The sequence below is a fragment of the Haematobia irritans genome, chromosome 5 (assembly GCF_050003625.1).
Source record: "Haematobia irritans isolate KBUSLIRL chromosome 5, ASM5000362v1, whole genome shotgun sequence".
Taxonomy (NCBI): Eukaryota; Metazoa; Arthropoda; class Insecta; order Diptera; family Muscidae; genus Haematobia; species Haematobia irritans.
In genome coordinates this window covers 165,830,851-165,851,623 of record NC_134401.1, presented here as the reverse complement: position 1 = coordinate 165,851,623, position 20,773 = coordinate 165,830,851, and the positions used below count along the sequence as shown (strand labels likewise).

The 20,773-nt window shown below is 28.5% G+C and overlaps 1 protein-coding gene across 7 annotated transcripts in view; it reads right to left on the bottom strand.

Annotated features, from left to right (window-relative positions):
- The window catches only part of M7BP (Myosin-7a binding protein), a 229,492-nt gene that overhangs the window by 135,941 nt on the left and 72,778 nt on the right, over positions 1-20,773 (bottom strand). The window contains exon 2 of one of the 7 annotated variants that reach the window (XM_075311232.1): positions 18,696-19,005. The exons of the other annotated variants lie outside the window; for them this stretch is intronic. Within the exon in view, the coding sequence (XP_075167347.1) occupies positions 18,696-18,829 (134 nt within the window). The 5' untranslated portion in view covers positions 18,830-19,005. The remainder of the gene's footprint in view (positions 1-18,695; positions 19,006-20,773) is intronic. 7 annotated transcript variants of the gene reach the window in all.

Genomic DNA, 20,773 nt, shown 5'->3' with positions numbered 1-20,773 from the left:
GCATCTTTGTTTTAACGGGTTTGTTGGAGATAAGAAACAAAAATTATTTTTAAATATTTTTTATTACTTTGAAGTTTATGATCCAAGATTTAGAGCTAGATAGTCCCCTTAAAATGGCTTTATTTTAAAGAAGTCGCATCTTTGGCTCGGAATTAATACCAAAAGATTGTAAACTTTATTTTAATTAAAATTTCATTATTTGAAAGAAATTTGTCCTTAGTAATTTGTAAATTGCGTATTCTAAAATTTAGGTAGTGTAATCTTTAGTATTACGTAAATATTTTTATCAGTGTCAGAGAAGATTTACAGAAATTATAACCAAAACCAAATAAATTTAGCTTTTTTTGCTTCGTTTCGACATAGGGAGACATAGAGAAACTGAGGGTAAATCAAGTTATCTAGTAATCATGAATTACATGTTGAAATAGAGCAGTGTAACCCGTTTTTTATCTTTGGGGGATTTTTTGAGGGTACGTAAATTTGAGAGCATTTTTAGCGGTAAATATATCTATCTACACTATCTATCCAATATCTATTTACAGTTTTTTTAATTAAGGATCGTTAATATTCATCGTGGGGTCAAAATAAATGCCGTATTTTATGGCGAGAGTGTCTTAAAGACCGTTTTGAAGCCGTGGGCAGACAAACTCTTCAGCCACAGACAATGGACATTTCAAAAGGACTCTGCACGCGCCAATTAAGAATGACCTAAAAAGAACGTTCTTGACTTCATTTCAATCTTACAATGGCCACCAAAATCTCCGGATCTCAATGCTTTGCACTTTTGCGCCTGGAGCATTGTAGTCAGTAAGATTGGAACTGGAAACTACCGATAATGGACCACTCTACTGAAAAACCACACTGAAAAAAATATTGTCGTGAGGTCAACGATTTCATGTCTTTCAAATACGAATGCAAATTTTGCTTAGCATAGAAGACGCATTTCTCTAATATAAAGTTTTTTTCCTTGCCCAAAAGTCGATAAACTTTTCAATGAAGTCGTATTGTCCTTATAATTAAGTGGTTTCACTTAAAAATGGGTGTCATAACATGAAAGAAAAAATGTTTGGGCTAAGGTCAACTTGACTTTAATAAATCAGAAAAATTCTTTAAATTTGTTGTCTTTTTGAATTTGCACGCAGAGAAGAAACGTGATTGTCACAATCATAATCGAAGAGAAAAATAATATGATAGGAGCTATTTTTGCGGCGTCCATGTAACATATTCATCTGCAACCATGTTGGCTCAGTGAACATGGTTCTAAGAAAAATAAAATTGTCCTCATCTAAAACGTTATTATATTGATAAAAACAATTTAGTTTCCATTGAAAGACGATGGTCACGATCTAACAGGTTGGCTGATAAGTCCCCGGTCTAACAAAGAAAAACACATTTTTTTGTCAAAATTCGTGTGTATTATTCAACATAGTTCCCTTCAAGAGCGATACAACGATTATAACGACCTTCCAATTTTTTGATAACATTTTGCTAGTACTCCTTCGGCTTTTGCCTCAAAATAGGCCTCAGTTTCGGCGATCACCTCTTCATTGCAGCCTAATTTTTTCCCTGCGAGCATCCTTTTGAGGTCTGAGAACAAGAAAAAGTCGCTGGGGACCAGATCTGGATAATACGGTGGGTGGGGAAGCAATTCGAAGCCCAATTCATGAATTTTTGCCATCGTTCTCAATGACTTGTGGCACGGTACGTTGTCTTGGTGGAACAACATTTTTTTCTTCTTCATATGGGGCCGTTTTGCCGCGATTTCGACCTTCAAACGATCCAATAACGCCATATATTAGTCACTTCTCAAGATAATCGATAAAAATTATTCCATGCGCATCCCAAAAAAAAGAGGCCATCACTTTGCCAGCGGACTTTTGAGTCTTTCCACGCTTCGGAGACGGTTCACCGGTCGCTGTCCACTCAACCGACTGTCGATTGGACTCAGGAGTGTAGTGATGGAGCCATGTTTCATCCATTATCATATATCGACGGAAAAACTCAGGTGTATTGCGAGTTAACAGCTGCAAACACCGCTCAGAATCATCAACACGTTGTTGTTTTTGGTCAAATGTGAGCTCGCGCGGCACCCATTTTGCACAGAGCTTCCGCATATCCAAATATTGATGAATGATATGACCAACACGTTCCTTTAATATCTTTAAGGCCTCTGCTATCTCGATCAACTTCATTTTACGGTCATTCAAAATCATTTTGTGGATTTTTTTGATGTTTTCGTCGGTAACCACCTCTTCCGGGCGTCCACTGCGTTCACCGTCCTCCGTGCTCATTTCACCACGCTTGAATTTTTCATACCAATCAAGTATCGTTGATTTCCCTGGGGCAGAGTCCGAAAACTCATTATCAAGCCAAGTTTTTACTTCCACCGTAGTTTTCCCCTTCAGAAAACAGTATTTTATCAAAACACGAAATTCCTTTTTTTTCATTTTTTTTCACAATAACAAAAGTTGCTTCACAAAAGACGCTCTATCTCACAAACTAATTGACTTACAGACATCAAATTTTGACACGAATCATTTGAAGGTTGGTACTATATAAAAATAATATGCATTTAATACTAGCGACGCCATCTATGTTTCAGACCGGGGACTTATCAGCCAACCTGTTAGCTTCTGTTAAATCGAAATAGTTCGCCAAGGACAGGAACAGATGGTAATCCACGTCCAGTCTGGTTGTGGATACATAAGAACCTCCCAACGGAGTTTCTAACGAAATGTATGATCTGTCATTGTCCTAATGAAACACAATACTTCTCCTTCTGGAGAGGTTTTGCGTATTTTACGAGTTTTCGAAATATTATAACCGAAAAATGTATAAAAGTTTTTCCTTCCCACAAATAATGGCTACTTTTTTAGTATATTTAAAACAAAATTATTTAAAATTTTTAATTAAAAAAAAAAAAAAGAGAACAGATTTAAACCAGTCAACAACTTTCATATCATATTTCTAAAGTTATCTAAATCAGTGTTGTCAGGTGATTTTTGATTCTTCCCCCCAAATCTTAAGAAAAAAAAACCCCTAAATTAGTCTAAGCTTTTTTCAAAAACCCCCAAAAAATTTCAGAATATAAAAGTACAAAAAGTGGTCCCAAAATTACGTGAAAAAATCCTGTAGTGATACACTTTAAAAATTAAATTTGACACAATTATATATCCTGAAAGAAGAGTTCTTTCCTGAGAAACGAAATTTTAGAAAAACTAAGTTTTCTTTTGATGCTAGATTTTTTTTTCGTTTGAAGTAAATAAAAAATAAAATTTGCTATTTAAGAAAATACTTTAAAACAAAAGAGATTTTCGTTTGTTTAAAATTTCATCCCTGAGGAAATTATTTTTTCTATTCAGTTCATCTAGATCAGTGGCAACATTGATCTAGATGAACTCGGACGGATTCATACAACTCGCGGTAAAGATAAATAACGCCATCTATTGGAAAAATAATGGATTTCTGTTTACTACACCTGATATCTATTTGTTTGTCATAATCGTAGTTCGTTTGCAATGAAAAAGGTCAGTATCGTCGGATAGACTCTGGAATCGGTATGAGGACATAATTTTGGATTCTTAAAACAAACAGATGTTTGTGTTAAGATTTTATATCTGTTTTGATTTTATTTCTGTTTTCTTGAATTTTTAACCACAAGAATTAAAATAATTTTTTTTGATTCATTCGCTTCACTAATTGCTTATATTGATTTTTAAATTATTAACTTCGCTTATTATTCCATTAACAGAATTTAATCCTTTTTATATTTGTTCACAGATTTTCATTAAAAAAATAACAACATTTTCTTATACGCTCGCAATAAACGCCAACATTTAAAATCCACACATATGGTTTTGTAAAAACCATTTTTCACGAATATTAATTAACACAAAGTGCTATTCATATTATTTCCCAAAAGGTATTGAATGAAAGGAAATGCATGTCATAGCACCAAGAAACAAAAAAAAACTGTAACAAAAACCAAAACCTCGTTTTGGTTTTTATGGAAAATGCTAAAAAACCCACGAAAATTGTTTTCTTCACATTCACATTCACAAAAAAAAAAAATCAACGGATAAACGATAAAAAAAAATACACATACCGGCCTCTGGCATAAAATTCAATGATGGTCGTCACACTCATTACATCACCGTAGTCAAAAAAGCATTTGCCAGCATTTCAGGAAAGTCATGGAAATCTTTACGAGTATTTAAAAACTAATGCATTTATTTCAAGTTAATATATTTCTTCGATTTTAATGGATTTTTAAAGAGAAAAATATTTAAAATATTTTTAGAAACCGAAACCACATCAACGATCACCGCGATAGCACTGCTAATTTCGTTACGCATATCAATTGAACTGAAAGCAATTTTCACTCTACAGGTGGGAATGGTGAACAATTCTTGTGAATTGTGAGTAAAATAAAGTCTGTCTAACTACAGAAGGACGGACAGATCGAGACATATGACATGGTTATGGAGGGCATTTTGGTTGTATATTTTTTTTTTATTTTTTTATATGCTTGTGTGTTATTTGGCGGGGCTTTTCTCTTTGTATATGAGGGTGCGCTTGCGCAGCTGGCATTTGTTATTTGATGGATGATGTTTTGTTGTTTTTGTATATCCAATGTAGGTATATAACATATATCCATTCTCAATTTTTATTTTAAATGGTAACTTTTTCTACTTTTCTTTTGGACAGGAAATTACAATAAGAATAAAAAGAATAAACAGTAAGGTGAAATGGTATTTGATACAACTAATGAAATTTTATTCAAATGATGAATTAAATTCTTTAACAAAATAAATCAATAAATATTTTTTCGCCCTTAAGAATAGTACTAAGATCACGTTTTCGCACGAAAAACTGTTATACTCCATATAAAAAAACGTTAGTGCGGAATAAATGCGAAATCTTTGTTTTGGCCATTTTGCGGAATAAATGCGAAATCTTTGTTTTGACCATTTTCCAACAAATATTTAAACAACTCTGGATTTTTCGCACGAAAAAATAGGCAGGCATATTATTTCGCATAAATAAGTTAACATCCCTGGGTTTGAGATAGAAGATATTCGGGTTTCGCCGAAACGAACTTAGTACTAAGCATTACTCTGTGCTATTTATTCAGTATAACACTTTTAGAATTAGGTTTAAAGGGAAGTAACCATTAACTTTTTTCTGTATTAATATTTCTTGGCAATTTTACAAGCGTAACAGTTTCAATCTTCTTACTGTATTCATATTTCTTGGCAATTTTACAAGCGTAACAGTTTCAATCTTCTTACTGTATTCATATTTCTTGGCAATTTTACGAGCGTAACAGTTTTATAGAAAATTGTTATACTTACTTGAATAAAATAATTTAATAATATATCTTCTTTATAAACCAAGTTCTAAGATATCGAAGAAACCATCAACATTTTACAAATTTCTGGACACTTTTTGCCAGTTTAACAGTTTGATAGAAAACTGTTATAATCATTTGAATAACTTTAATAAAGGGTGGGCCGATGTTGAATGTGAAACACACCTAAACGCCAAGTTTTTTTCCGAATTTTATTTGACATTTCTCTATTTCAGACTTATTCAATTTGAACCATGGAGAGATACACAATCCAACAACGTGTGAAATGGCAACAGTGGATGATCAATTTTCGAAGAAAATCATCTTCAGTGATGAGGCACATTTTCACCTCAGTGGATTCGTCAATAAACAGAATTGCCGCATTTGGGCGAATGAGAATCCAAGAGTGATTTTCGAAAAACCAATGCACCCACAAAGAGTAACTGTTTGGTGCGATTTATGGGCTGGCGGCATCATCGGGCCGTATTTTTTCCAAAATGCGGCCGGTCAGGCAGTTACTGTGAATCGTTAGATGATAACGAACTTTTTATGACCCGAATTGGAAGATATGGATGTGGACGATATGTGGTTTCAGCAGGACGGTGCCACTTGCCACACAGCTCTTTTGCGCAACTAAATTCAATGGCCTTGTTATCTCACGTAATGGCGATGTCAATTGGCCGCCAAGATCATGTGATTTGACACCGTTGGACTTTTTTCTTTGGGATTATTTGAAAGAAAAGGTGTACGTCGATAAGCCAGCAACAATTCAAGAGCTAAAGGATGAGATAATTCGGCACATTAACGGCATAGAACCTCAATTATGCCTCAGCGTCATCGAAAATTTGGACCATCGGATGAAGGTGTGCCACCGAGGTCTCGGCGCCCATTTGGCCGATATTTTGTTCCATATATAATTTAGTAATACCAATATATCATAATAAAATAAAATTACAATAATTTCCTAAATAGTTTGTGTTTTATTCAAAATCAACATCGGCCCTTGAAATTTTAACCACCCTTTATTTATTCAGTATAACACTTTTAGAATTAGGTTTAAACGTAAGAATCCATCAACTTTTTACTGTATTAATATTTCTTGGCAATTTTACGAGTGTAATAGTTTCATAGAAAACTGTTATACTAACTTCAATAAAATAATTTAATAATATATCTTCTTTATAAACCAAGTTCTAAGATATCGAAGAAACCATCAACATTTTACAAATTTCTGGACACTTTTTGCCAGTTTAATAGTTTGATAGAAAACTGTTATAATCATTTGAATAACTTTAATATATTACTAATGTGTAATAATGAAGTATTATATGAGATGTGTAAACTCCCAGGGACTTAAAATGACTAACATAATAGACCTGCACTCTCTGTTATATTTCTTGTTAACAGACAGTTAAGACCTATCGGAGGTATTGTATTACAGTATAATTGTCACTAGATTAAATAAACAAGAATAGTTGATAATGTGTAATTCTGACTTTGAATAGCATTTCAATTTTTACTGTATTCACATTTATTAGCATTGTTGCCAGTATAACAGTTTCATAGTAAAATGCTGAAAATGTTCCCGTTTTTAATAGGAATATTACAAATGATCTAGTTTTCCAAAATATATTGATTTTAAGAAGTAGTTTTCTTTTTACTGGTACTTTTTTTATAGTTTAACAGTCTTATGGAAAACTGTTATACATGCCAAAATTATTTTTAATCATAACTACTGTTGCAATTTTATTTCTAATGCATATAAAGAATGGATTTATTAAAACCTTCCAAGTATAATAACTTCCTAAGTAGTAACAGGTTCAAAACTGTTATACTTACTTGAAGAAACTAAATCAATAATATATCTTCCATTTTAGCCTAATTGTAAGATATCCAAGAAACCATCAACCTTTTATAGATATCTAAACACTTCTAGCTAGTTTAACAGTTTGATAGAAAACTGTTATACTCACTTGAATCGCTTCAATATATTACTAATGCGTAATTATGAAGTAATTCATGAGATGTGTAAACTCCCAGCGACATAAAATAATTCTAACGGTCATTTTCATGTAGCTCCGATAGGCCTTGACTCTTTGTTATATTTCTTGTTAACAGACAATTAAGGCCTATCGGAGCTAATGTATCAGAGTATAATGGCCATTCACTTGGTATGAGATTAATTCAAGAAAAATAGTTGCGTAATTCTAAGTTTGAATAGCAATTCAATTTTTGCTGTAGTCACATTTCTTTGCAGTTTTGCCAGTATTACAGTTTCATAGAAAACTGGTTTTAGTAGCTAAATAAACTTTACAAATGATCTTATTTTCTGTAATATGTTGATTTTAAGAAGTAGTTTCCCTTTACTGGTCCTTTTTTTATAGTATAACAGTATAACAGTTTCATAGAAATGTGCTAAATTGTTTCATGTTTTTAATAGCTAAATAAACTTTAGAAGTGATCTCATTTTCCAAAATATGTTGATTTTAAAACGATTTTTTCCTTTTGCTACTACTTTTTCATAGAATAATAGTATATAAGTATATAAGTTTTATGGAAAACTGTTATACATTCAAAAATTATTTTTAATCATCACTACTGTTACGATTTTACTTCTAGTGCAGTATAATGGCTTCCTCAAGAGTTCATCCTCATTTTGTTCTTAATTTTGCTTCTTATACCACATTGCATTTAAACTTCCACCATAAGCCCAAAAGTCTCGTTCATATAAGCCTAACATATTGAGGCAAGAACACAACCCAAGCATTTATATTCTAATTGGCATTCATTTGTGACCAAAAATAATTGTTTACTACCAACCATCGCAACTATCCCATAACTATTGATTCTAGGGGAAAGTAACTAATGCTGATAGAAATTTCAAAAACCAAATAAGGGATCAAACTGAACATTGCAATAAAATATCTGAATTTTTAACCGTAAAGTCTCAGTGGCTGAGGTAAATAATACTACACAGTAATACTTGACAATGTTTTTATTAAGAGAGTTAGAGAAAAAGAGATAGATAAATAAGCTTTTTAATTTATTATATTTATTGAATTCTCATTAAAGCTTTTGGATACAGTCAAGTTACTTTATATAATGGCCGTTAAATAAGACAGTCGTTTGAATAAGAAAATAATTTAAAGTGGATGGTAGCATTATCGACAGTATTAAGACAAATAAACAAGTTTCAACCTTCATCAAAGTTCATTGGTGCTACAAAGAATTTACTCTTGGGGTAGGATTAAGCCCATGGCAGAGGTAAAAAACAATGAGGAATGACATTTTTCAGTACATTCGGGCAATGGGATAACCCCAAAAGAGAAAGTAACTTGATTTTTTAAAACGGTAAGACAGGACAGTTCCTCAAGCATGGCAAAGATATCACTTCCATGGAAGTTGTGCAATCCCTACCTGGGATGTTTCAAATCCCTTCCTGGGATATTCCCAATCCCAACAAATTTTCTCAAAATTTTATTTCTATAGAAAATTTTGTCAAAATTCTATTTCTACAGAAAATTTGTCCAAATTTTATTTCTATAGAAAATTTTGTCCAAATTTTATTTCAATAGAAATTTTTCTCAAAATTGTATTTCTATAGAAAATTTTGTCAAAATTTTATTTCTATAGAAAATTTTGTCAAAATTTTATTTCTATAGAAAATTGTTCTCCAATTTTTGTCAAAATTTTATTTCTATAGGAAATATTGTCAAAATTTTATTTCGTTAGAAAATTTTTAAAAATTTTATTTCTACAGAAATTTTTGCCAAAAATTTTTTTCTATAGAAATTTTTGTCAAATTTAATTTCTATAGAGAATTTTGTCAAAATTTTATTTCCATAGAAATTTTTGTCAAAATTTTATTTCCATAGAAATTTTTGTCAACATTTTGTTTACGTTGGAAAAATTGTCAAAATTTTATTTCTATAGAAAATTTTGTTAAAATTTTATTTCTATAGAAAATTTTCTCTAAATTGTATTTTTGTAGAAATTTTTGTCAAAATGTCATTTTTATAGAAATTTTTGTCAAAATTTTATTTTTATAGAAAATTTTGTCGAAATTTTATTTCAATAGAAAATTTTGTCGACATTTCATTTCTATAGAAAATTTTGTCAAAATTTTATTTCTATAGAATATTTTGTCAAAATTTTATTTCTATAGAATATTTTGGCAAAATTTTATTTCTATAGAAAATTTTGTCAAAATTTTATTTCTATAGAAAATTTTGTCGAAATTTTATTTCAATACAAAATTTTGTCGAAATTTCATTTCTATAGAAAAATTTGTAAAAATTTTAATGTCTATAGAAACTTTTGTCAAAATTTTATTTCTATAGAAAATTTTGTCAAAATTTTATTTCTATAGAAAATTTTGTCAAAATTTTGTTTCTATAGAAAATAGTTTCTAAATTTTATTTCCATAGAAATTTTTGTCAAAATTTTATTTCTATAGAAAATTTTGTCAAAATTGTATTTCTATTGAAAATTTTGTTAAAATTTTATTTCTATAGAAAATTTTGACAAAATGTTATTTTGTATTCTAAATTTTGTCATAAATGTGTCAACATTTTGTCAAAATTTTATTTCTATAGAAAATTTTTGTCAAAATTTTATTTCTATAGAAAATTGATCCCAGAGAAGTTGCCAGGGATGTGCCCAACCCTTTTCAGTAAATAAATATAATAATATAAATCGGACATAGAAGTAAATATAATAAATAAAATCTGACATAGAAGTATTTGCTCTTTGCCCCCAATATATGAAAAAATGATTTTCGCTAAATCAAAGCTTTTAATTTTGTTTTTGGTACGTTCTACAAAAAGTGGGACTACTTCGACCTTATCCCAATAAATACATTCTCTAGAAAATTGAGGTAAATCGGACAATTTAGGCTGCTTTAGGCAGGATGTTATCCTGCCATCTCAATGACAAGTGACCACCTTTTTATAGCCAAGTCCAAACTGCGTTTTACTTTGCGGTGAAACCACTTAGAGAAGCTTTGAAACCCTCAGAAATGTCACCAGCATTACTGAGAGGAGATAATCCACTACTGAAAAACTTTTTGGTGTTTGGTCGAAGCTGGTACTGAATCCACGAGCCTTTGTATCCAAGGCGGCCATTTCATGCGAACGGTGGAGTATAACAGATTTTCGTAGAGTACAACAGTTTTGCAGTACTAGGATTAATTGCTGAAACTGTTGTCTTCCCTGCAAGTCTCTATATTCAAAGAGTGGTGCCTTTGTCATGGTATTAGAAAATGATTTCAATTGAACCAGGGGTATTAAGTTCCAAAGCAGTCCAAAATTCAAAATTACCCCTTTATATAAAATTAAAAAATTTTAGTCTTTCAACTATGTCCCTACCTCAATTTCCCATATTTCATCCCATTTTTGTGTGTACCCAAAGTTCTTTGACTTTTTGATTTGTTTTTGTACCTTAAAAATTTTTATTACTTGGTGGCTTCCTTCCGTCATCAACAAATGTCACAAAGACGTGCTTGAAATTAGAAATTGCCACCTCCAAAGAAGTGTGGATAACACAATCCACCACCGCCACGACCAACATCAACATCAAAAAATCTACACTTACCGGCAACTGACCATATGTGCAATATTTATTGGCAAATAAGGGAAATGTCTCGAAACAAATCATGGAGAGAAATGCAGACAATAAATGAATGAATACCGGGATGGAATGAGTGAATGCATTTTAGGTGCGCACCCATGAATGAACGAATGCAATTTCGGGAGCTTTGTATTAGCTCCAGCCAAAAGGCAAACGAAACGTTTGCTGTCAACCACACTTTTAGGATTTATGACCTGTAAGTTTGGCGTTAGATTTGGACTAAGTCCAAGAAATGATAGTTAACTACAAATTGGGCGCTGTGAGCCTGCAAGAGAGGCAACATTTCCGGTTGCAAAACTAGCATAAAAAACAAACAACAAACAAAAAATACAACCTTTCCATTTGTTTTTTTTTTGCTTGGCTTTTGTGAAGAAACAAATTAGATTTATGTTAAAATATGACATGGTCATAATTATGTTAACGACGAACGTTGGTTTAGACCATCGTCGTCCACCATTCGTTACTGGCAATTTTCATATGCGAATATGGAATAGTTTCAGCCGGTTATATGTATGGCACTGGTAGCCAGAGCCAAAGGAGGACCCCATGGATATCATTAAATCCCCAAATGTATGATGGAAAACAACACAAATTGCAATTCGTTTTATTATTCAAAACATGAAATGCTTCCCCCACCATTTTCATGTCTGTCTATTTGTCCGTCCGTGGTGGCTTATGGCATGTGCCTCGATGTTGTGTGAAATGTATTTTAAATTCTGGTGATTTGTTATCACCTTTTCCAAGTGTTCATCGCACTTCTAATGTCGGGGGTTTTTGTGAACATAATTGGTGTTGTCGTTTTGTTTTGATTATATATCAACTTTTTGTTTTATTCAATTTTTGAATAATTAAAATCAATCAATGTTGAGATATACGGGTAGGTTGGTTTATGCTTATTTTAGGTAAGACTTTATCTTTAATAGGACTTTTTTTGGGGGTTGTAATTTAACTTTGCCATTTTTAGTTTATTGTTTTTAGCATTTACAATAGATAACCTAAAGTTTGGTGTTACTTTTTTTAAAATATTGTTTGTATAACAGTTTCGAAAAGTAATGTAATATTTTTTTATTAGAGAATACTATTATCAAATTGGCTTAGTTGTATACGTAGTATAATACACTTTTTAAAGTATTTAAAGTTTCAAAAACTAAATTTGCTGAAATTTTCTTTGCCCTTTTTAGTTTATTTTTTAGCATTTTCTATAAAAAATTTTGTCAAAATTTTATTTCTATAGAAAATTTTGTCAAAATTTTATTTCTATAGAAAATTTTGTCAAAATTTTATTTTGTCAAAATTTTATTTCTATAGAAAATTTTGTCAAAATTTTATTTCTATAGAAAATTTTGTCAAAATTTTATTTCTATAGAATATTTTTGTCAAGTTTTTTATGTCTATAGAAAATTTTGTCAAAATTTTATTTCTATAGAAAATTTTATAAAAATTTTTATTTCTATAGAAAATTTTATCAATTTTTTTTATTTCCATAGAAAATTTTATCAATTTTTTTTTCTATAGAAAATTTAGTCAAAATTTAGTTCTATAGAAAATTTTGTCAAAATTTAGTTCTATATAAAATTTTGTCAAATTTTTTATTCCTATAGAAAATTTTGTTAAAATTTTATTTCTATAGAAATTTTTGTCAATTTTTTTAATTCTATAGAAAATTTTGTCAATTTTTTTATATCTATAGAAAATTTTGTCAAAATTTTATTTCTATAGAAAATTTTGTCAAAATGTGATTTCTATAGAAAATTTTGTAAAAATTGAATTTCTATTGAAAATTTTATCAAATTTTTATTTCTATAGAAAATTTTGTCAAAATTTTGTTTCTATAGAAAATTTTGTCAAATTTTTTATGTCTATAGAAAATTTTGTCAAAATTGTATTTCTACAGAAAATTTTATAAAATTTTGTATTCCTATAGAAAATTTTATCAAATTTTTTATTTCTATAGAAAATTTTGTCAAAATTTTATTTCTATAGAAAATTTTGTCAAATTTTTATTTCTATAGAAAATTTTGTCAAAATTTTATTTCTACAAAAATTTTTGTCAAAATTGTATTTCTATAGAACATTTTGTCAAAGTTTTATTTCTATAGAAACTTTTGCTATAGACAATTTTGTCAAATTTTTTATTCCTATAAAAAATTTTGTCAAATTGTTTATTTATATAGAAAATTTTGTCAAAATTTTATTCCTATAGAAATTTTTAACAAAATTTTATTTCTATAGAAAATTTTGTCAAAATTTTATTTCTATAGAAAATTTTGTCAAAATTTTATTTCTATAGAAAATTTTGTCAAATTTTTTATTCCTATAGAAAATTTTGTCAAAATTTTATTTCTATGGAAAATCTTGTCAAAATTTTATTTCTATAGAAAATTTTGTCAAAATTATATTTCTATGGAAAATTTGATCAAATTTTATTTCTATAGAAAATTTTGTCAAATTTTTATTTCTATAGAAAATTTTGTCAAAATTTTATTTCTATAGAAACTTTAGTTAAAATTTTATTTCTATAGCAAATTTGGCAAAATTTTATTTCCATAGAAAATTTTGTCAAAATTTTATTTCCATAGAAAATTTTGTCAAAATTTTATTTCTATAGAAAATATAGAACATTTTGCCATAGAATATTTTGTAAAATTTTTTATTCCTATAGAAAATTTTGTCAAAATTTCATTTCTATAGAAAATGTTGTCAAAATTTAATTTCTATAGAAAATTTTGTCGAAATTTTATTTCTATAGAAAATGTTGTCAAGAGTTTAATTTTATAGAAAATTTTGTCAAAATTTTAATGCTATAGAAAATTTTGTGAAAATTTTAATTCTATACAAAAGTTTACCAACATTTTATTTCTATAGGAAATTTTGTCAAAATTTTATTTCTATAGAAAATTTTGCCAAATTTTATTTCTATAGAAAATTTTGTCAAAATTTTTAATTTTATTTATTTTAATTCTATACAAAAGTTTATCAACATTTTATTTCTATAGAAAATTTTGTCAAAATTTTATTTCTATAGAAAATTTGTCAAAATTGTATTTCTATAGAAAATTTTGTCAAAATTTTATTTCTATAGGAAATTTTGTCAAAATTTTATTTCTATAGAAAATTTTGCCAAATTTTATTTCTATATAAAATGTTGTCAAAATTTTATTTCCATAGAAAATTTTGTCAAAATTTTATTTCTAAAAATAAATAAAATTTTGACAAAAATTTCCTATAGAGATACAATTTTGACAAAATTTTCTATAGAAATAAAATTTTGACAAAATTTTTTAAAATAAGATTTTTTTGTTTTTGGTATTTTTTGGTAAAATGTTCTCCAAACATGGGTATTGTTTGTATTACAAAATAATTTTTGTAAATTTGATGAAATTTACTGACTTTTTTAAATTGATATCCTATATAACAGTTTCGAGGAAGTCGGATGAACCCATGACTCTTTGAATGCAAGGAGTCCATGTTAACCACTGCACCACAGTGGCTCCCAAATGTATAATAGTTTAGAGTTTACTGAAATTTACGACAGATATCCTGATTTTTCAACAAATTTCTTGTATAACAGTTTTTTTACAAGGTTCTTAGACCTCGATACATTATTATATTGTTACACCCAATTATACCATTGTTATACCCAATTAGGTCCATGTCAAAATACCTCCATTTTATAGGCATTTATTTACTTTGGTGGGGTATAACAGTTTCGCAGAAACTGTTATACTTATATCCATTGATATATAGCTCCGTTAGACTTTCAATTTAATTTAAATTCACAATTTCCCCAAAGTAACAGTTTAGAAAACTGTTATACTGCACTTAATCCTTAGCAATTAACTCCAGCACATATTATTTTTTTTATCATATAGCTTTGATATCAAATAATTACATAATCCCTTTATGTATAACAGTTTAAAATAATTAAATTATTGTCCGTTTGAAATGAAATTCACTTATTGATAGAAGAGGTTCTACCACACCCCATAGAAGAGGTTCTAACACACCCCAAAGTCTTCTCTCCGTATGATCGCAATTTTGCTTTAATGTTTGAAAAGGTATATTTCCACATGTCTCAATGAAGGAAAACAATTTCCAAATAAATTATACGTCCTGGTTTATCACATACGTTTAGTGTCAAAAAAGAGGAAGATTATGTGGTCAGCGCCATTTGTCTTGGATTTGTATGGCGGAAGTATTCATTTTATTGTCAAGAGGAAGATATTGGCAGTTTTTCTTTATGTCATGGATTCGCTGTGGAGTCATTAATGATTATTGACTAACTGCCTGATTTTCAGCTATGGTTATTTTTGCCATTTCTTTGGGGTGGTATGTCATGGCTTTTTCCTCTTTTCTTTGCCTTCCTGGCATAATTAATTCGATTCGTAAAAACCAAAGAAAATTTGTAGAGAAAACAAAAAATATGACTAAAACTTATTTTAAATGATACTTTAGAGGTGCTGAGACATGAGTTATTTTGTACAACTGTTACATTATACGGGTCTCCACAACGAATATGAGTGGAAAACGGGTGTCTCCTCCAGTTGACGCTTGGATGAGTGACTACCATACGCTATATGGGGATGAATGGATGGTTGGCTTACTGATGATGATAATGATGGTGTTATGTCGCAGCACTTCTTTTTTGCAAACTATTTTTTTATGAAGCTTTGAAAACAACATCTACTGCATTTAAATGGAGACATTAGGTAATTTAATACAAAACCCTAAGTAAGCGAGTAACTGAATAAGTAGATATTTTTTTTAGTTTTGTTTTGAGCAAATAAGCAAAGCCTATTTAGTTGGCCGACTTAGATTTGAAATTCATATGGGGTTTAGTTTTCATTAGTGTAAATTTACTGGTTTTCCTGTTTCATCCATATAGGGTTGGTGGTCTCATTTTAGTTTTATGTAATTTCAGAAAAAAACCTAAATTAAATGATTGCTGCAAAACATGTTTTGTCTATATATGGTAAGTATTAATTATGTGGTAATTAATAAAAAATTCCTTGTTTTAATGGTAATTACCAAAGATTTAAGGGAGGTCGGAAAAAGAGGACGCAATTCCTATACTATATTATTTTTTGTGATTAAGTTTTTTCTATTTCTTAGTCCAAATTAAAATATTTTTTAATTTGAAACAGTATAACAATTTTGAATAAAGTGTTATACAGCCTTAGACTTGAGCACAAATATTTTAGATAATATTTAAAGTGGCCCATTCTCTTAGTCCTAATTAGTTCACAATATTACATAATTTGAAGAAGTATAACAGTTTTGACAAAACTGTTATACAGCCGCAAGATTATCTTATATATTGTACGAAGTGGTCCAATTTCTTAGTCTAATTAGTTTCCAATATTTTGTAATTTGAAGCCGTATAACAGTTTTTATTAAACTGTTATACAGTCTTTGAGCACTTAAGCACAAATATTTTAGATATTATTTAAAGTGGTCCCATCTCTTAGCCTTAATTAGTTTATAATATTTCGCAATTTGAAACAGTATAACAGTTTTGATCAAAGTAATATATAGCATTTGACATAAGCATACATATTTGAGATGTTACTTAAAGTGGCCCAATCTCTAAGTCTCAATTAGTTCACAAGATTTTGTAATTTAAGAGGTATAACAGTTTTGATTAAACTGTTATACAGCCTTTGACTTAAAACGAATATTTTAGATATTATTTAAAGTCGTCCAATTTTAATTAGCCATAAATAGTTTATTGAAGAAGTATAACAGTTTTGATTAATCTTTCATACAACATATGATTTGATCATGGACATTTTAGATTTCATTTAAAGTGTTCCAATCCATTTTCTTAATCAAAATCATAATATTTGATGATTTTAAGCGATATAACATTTTTGATCAATCTGTTATATATACTATATAAAGTTCTCCACAGTCTTAGTTCAAATCTACTCATAATATTTTTTAAATTAAAGCAGTATGACAGTTTATATTAAATTCTTTAATGCCTACGATTTGAACATGATTTAACTTTAATTATGAATATTTTGGATTTGGATAATTAGTTCTTAATATTTTATAATTTTAAGCAGTATAACAGTTTACAACATATTATTTGAGCATGAATATTTTAGATGATACTTAAAGTACGTAAATCACGTTTATTAATCGAAATCATAATATTTTATAATTTTACGTAGTATAACAGTTTTGATAAATCTGTTATACAACTTATGATTTGAGCAAGGATATTTTATATATTAGTTGGAGTGTTGCCATTCAATCTCTTAATTGAAAACATAACATTTTATAATTTTAAAATGTATAACAGCTGTGATCAATCTGTTATACAATTTATGATATGCCATGGTTATTTCAGGTACTAGAACGCTCAACAGTATTAGTTCAAATCTGTTCATAATATTTTATTTGATTAAAGCAGTATAGTTTATATCAAAATCTTTTATGGCTTTCGATTTGAAAATGACTTAAGCTTATGAATATATGGGATATTATTTAACTCTATCCAATCTCTTGGTCCTATATATTTTAAAGCAGTTCTGATCAATCTGTCATACAACATGTGATTTGAGCATGGATATTTTAGATACTAGTTAAATTAGTGTACTTCTATTTCCTAATCGAAGTCATTAATATTTTTAAGCAGTATAACAGTTTTGATCAATCTGTTAAGCAGATTATGATATGAGCATCGATATTTTAGGTGTTATTTAAAGTCCACCAATGCAATCATTTCTATTTCCTAATCGAAATTATAATATTTTATATTTTTAAGCAGTATAACAGTTTTGATGAATCGTTATAAAGCTTATGCTATGAGTATGGATATTTTAGATATTACGTAATGGGACCCAACCCAATCTCTTAATCGAAATCATCATATTTTATAATTTTAAGCAGTATAACAGTTTTGATCAATCTGTTATATAGCTTATGACTTAAGCACGAATATTTTAGATATTATTTAAAGAATATCCTATCTGGTACCCTAATTAACTCCTAATATTCCGAAATGTGACGCAGTATAATAGTTTTAATCAATCTGTTATATATCATATGAATTGAGCATGGATATTTTTGTTGTTACTTAATGTAATCCAACCCAATGTCTTAATCGATATCATCATATTTTATAATTTTCAGCAGTATAACAGTTTTGATCAATCTAATATACAGCTTAAGATTGACGCACGAATATTTTAAATATTATTTAAGCAATATCCTATATCTTAGTTATAATTAATTCTTAATATTTCGTAATCTGAAGTAGTATAACAGTTTTAATCAATCTGTTCTACTTCATATGACATGAGCATGGATTTTTTAATCATTATTGAATGTGATCCAACCCAATCTCTTAATCGAAATCATTATTTTTTATAATTTACAGCAATATAACAGTTTTGATCAAACTGTTATACATCTCATTACTTAAGCATGATTGTTCTAGGTATTATTTAAAGTGCTTGTGTCAATGTCTTAGTTAAAGTGAGTTGAAATTCTAAATAGTATAACAGTTTTGTATTAAATCTTCTTATCCATTCGATTCATGAAATTGTCTGTTATGGATAAAAAAAAGTAATGTCATATGATATAGCCTCAATCCTTGGATTCCTTCCACAAGAAAGAGGTTTCCTTTCATATTTTCTATTTGCTATTTTTTGTTTTTATAAAAATTCAATTTAATTAAATCGAAATAGTTATAATATTTTTTGCTTACCCCATACATGATTTTGTTGTTTGTGTTAGGAGTACCACACCTCCTATTATGCCAACGACAGCGGTTATGCCGGCAAGCAGATTGTTGCAACGCATCGGTGGAAATTCCAAAATATATTGCATTGGTTTTTTCATTTTTATGCTGCTGTAGTATAGCGCCAGTTTTTCTTCGATTTAAATTTGTAAATTTTGTAAATATTATAACACTTTTATAGTTTTATGGTCACTTAATTATAAAAATTATTTTTAACTATTTACACGGGGATGTCTTCAAAAAGGAATTTAACTGAACATGTTATATATTAAATTTTCTATATACAAAAAAAAAAATAAAAAAATGAAAGTTATAACAAAAAACAGAAAAAAAAATATACAAAATAAAATCTAATTGTTGAATAATTTAACAATAATCTTTAGTTTAAGTATTTCGTTTATATATTTTTCATTTTTTTTTTTTCAATTTTACTACAAATAGTTTTGCAATCTTGAAATTCCTTACTGTTGAACATTTTCGCTATCACTATTTTTCACTTTCTCGTCAAATGACATACTTGATCATTATGGTCGAGTATATTACAAAAATTTATATCTCAACTTGATTCCTAAGTGTTTGTTACCCACTTTTTGGAGAATGACACTGGCTGAGCGATATTCTTATCTCCAGTAGATTTTTTTTTATTTTTTTACTTTGCACCAAATTTCAGGGTTAATTTTTGTTGTTTTTGTTTCTTGGTTGAGCGAAGATATAAAAATCGCGTTTAATGTGTGTCGTTTAATCGTTATCACGATAAATTTGATCAAATTTTATATATAAGGGTGGTTCGAAGAATTTAACATAAAATAATGAGCAAAAATAAATACAAATAAATTTACAATAATTTAAAAGAAAAAAGGAAGAAAAAATAAGAATGAATTTTTTTATTATAAATTTGATCAAATTTAATATATTAGGATGGTTCGATGAATTTACCATAAAATAATCCAAATTGTTCCGAAATAAATACAAATAAAATTACAATAATTTAAGAAAGGGAAAACTGAAGAGACAATTTGAATACATTTTTTTTAAATGTCTTTTGCGCTATACCCAGATCAAGTTAGGCTCAATTTAGCTAAAATTTTCTTATTTTTCGAACTTATGAACCCAGTTTAAATAAAATTCACTCATTTCATAAAAATATGAAATATTTTGTGCAAAGACCAAATTTAATAAAATTGTATACTTTAATTCCATAAAACATGTTTTCTCATTTGTATTTGATGTCTTCAAAGTAAATAAAAAGTAAACAAAATAACAAAATTTTCTCACTTTTTAACTTTAAATAAAATCAACTAATTTTCATGAAATAAAGTTAAATGGGTTATTGAAATTTTTGTTGACATTTTTCTATGGTAGGCAGCACGTTATTTTAGGCCCACTAGACAATTCAATCCATTAGGTAGTGATCTTCTCTCTTATCAATGAGTACTGCCCGATTCTGTGATTAGCTCAATACCAAAGGACCTGATTTTTATTGAAAAAAATCGAAAGGTTGATTTTGAAAAACGTTGAAAATTCAAAAAGTCAACTTTTCCAAAATCTCAAAAAATTGAAAGGTTGAAAAATCGACTTTTCCAAATTTTCAAACTTTCGAAAACTCAAAAGGCGACTTTTTCCAAATTTTCGACTTTTTTTCAAAACGTCGAAAATTCGAAAAGTAGACTTTTCCAAATACTCAAAAAGTTGAAAGATTGAAAAATGTCGAAAATTTGACTTTTCCCAATTTTTTTGATTTTTTTCTAAATTTTAAATATTCCCAAATTTTCGACTTTTTCTAAATTTTGAAAACAGCAAAAAGTAAACTTTTCCAAATTTTCAAAATGTTGAATGGTTTGAAAAATCGGCTTTTCCAAATTTCGAAAATTCAAAAAATCTCTTATCAATGTGTGCTACCCGATTCTTTGATTAGATTAATGCCAAAGGACCTTAATTTTATTTAAAAAATCGAAAGGTTGATTTTGAAAAACGTTGAAAATTCGAAAAGTTAACTTTTCCAAAATCTCAAAAAATTGAAAGGTTGAATAATCGACTTTTCCAAA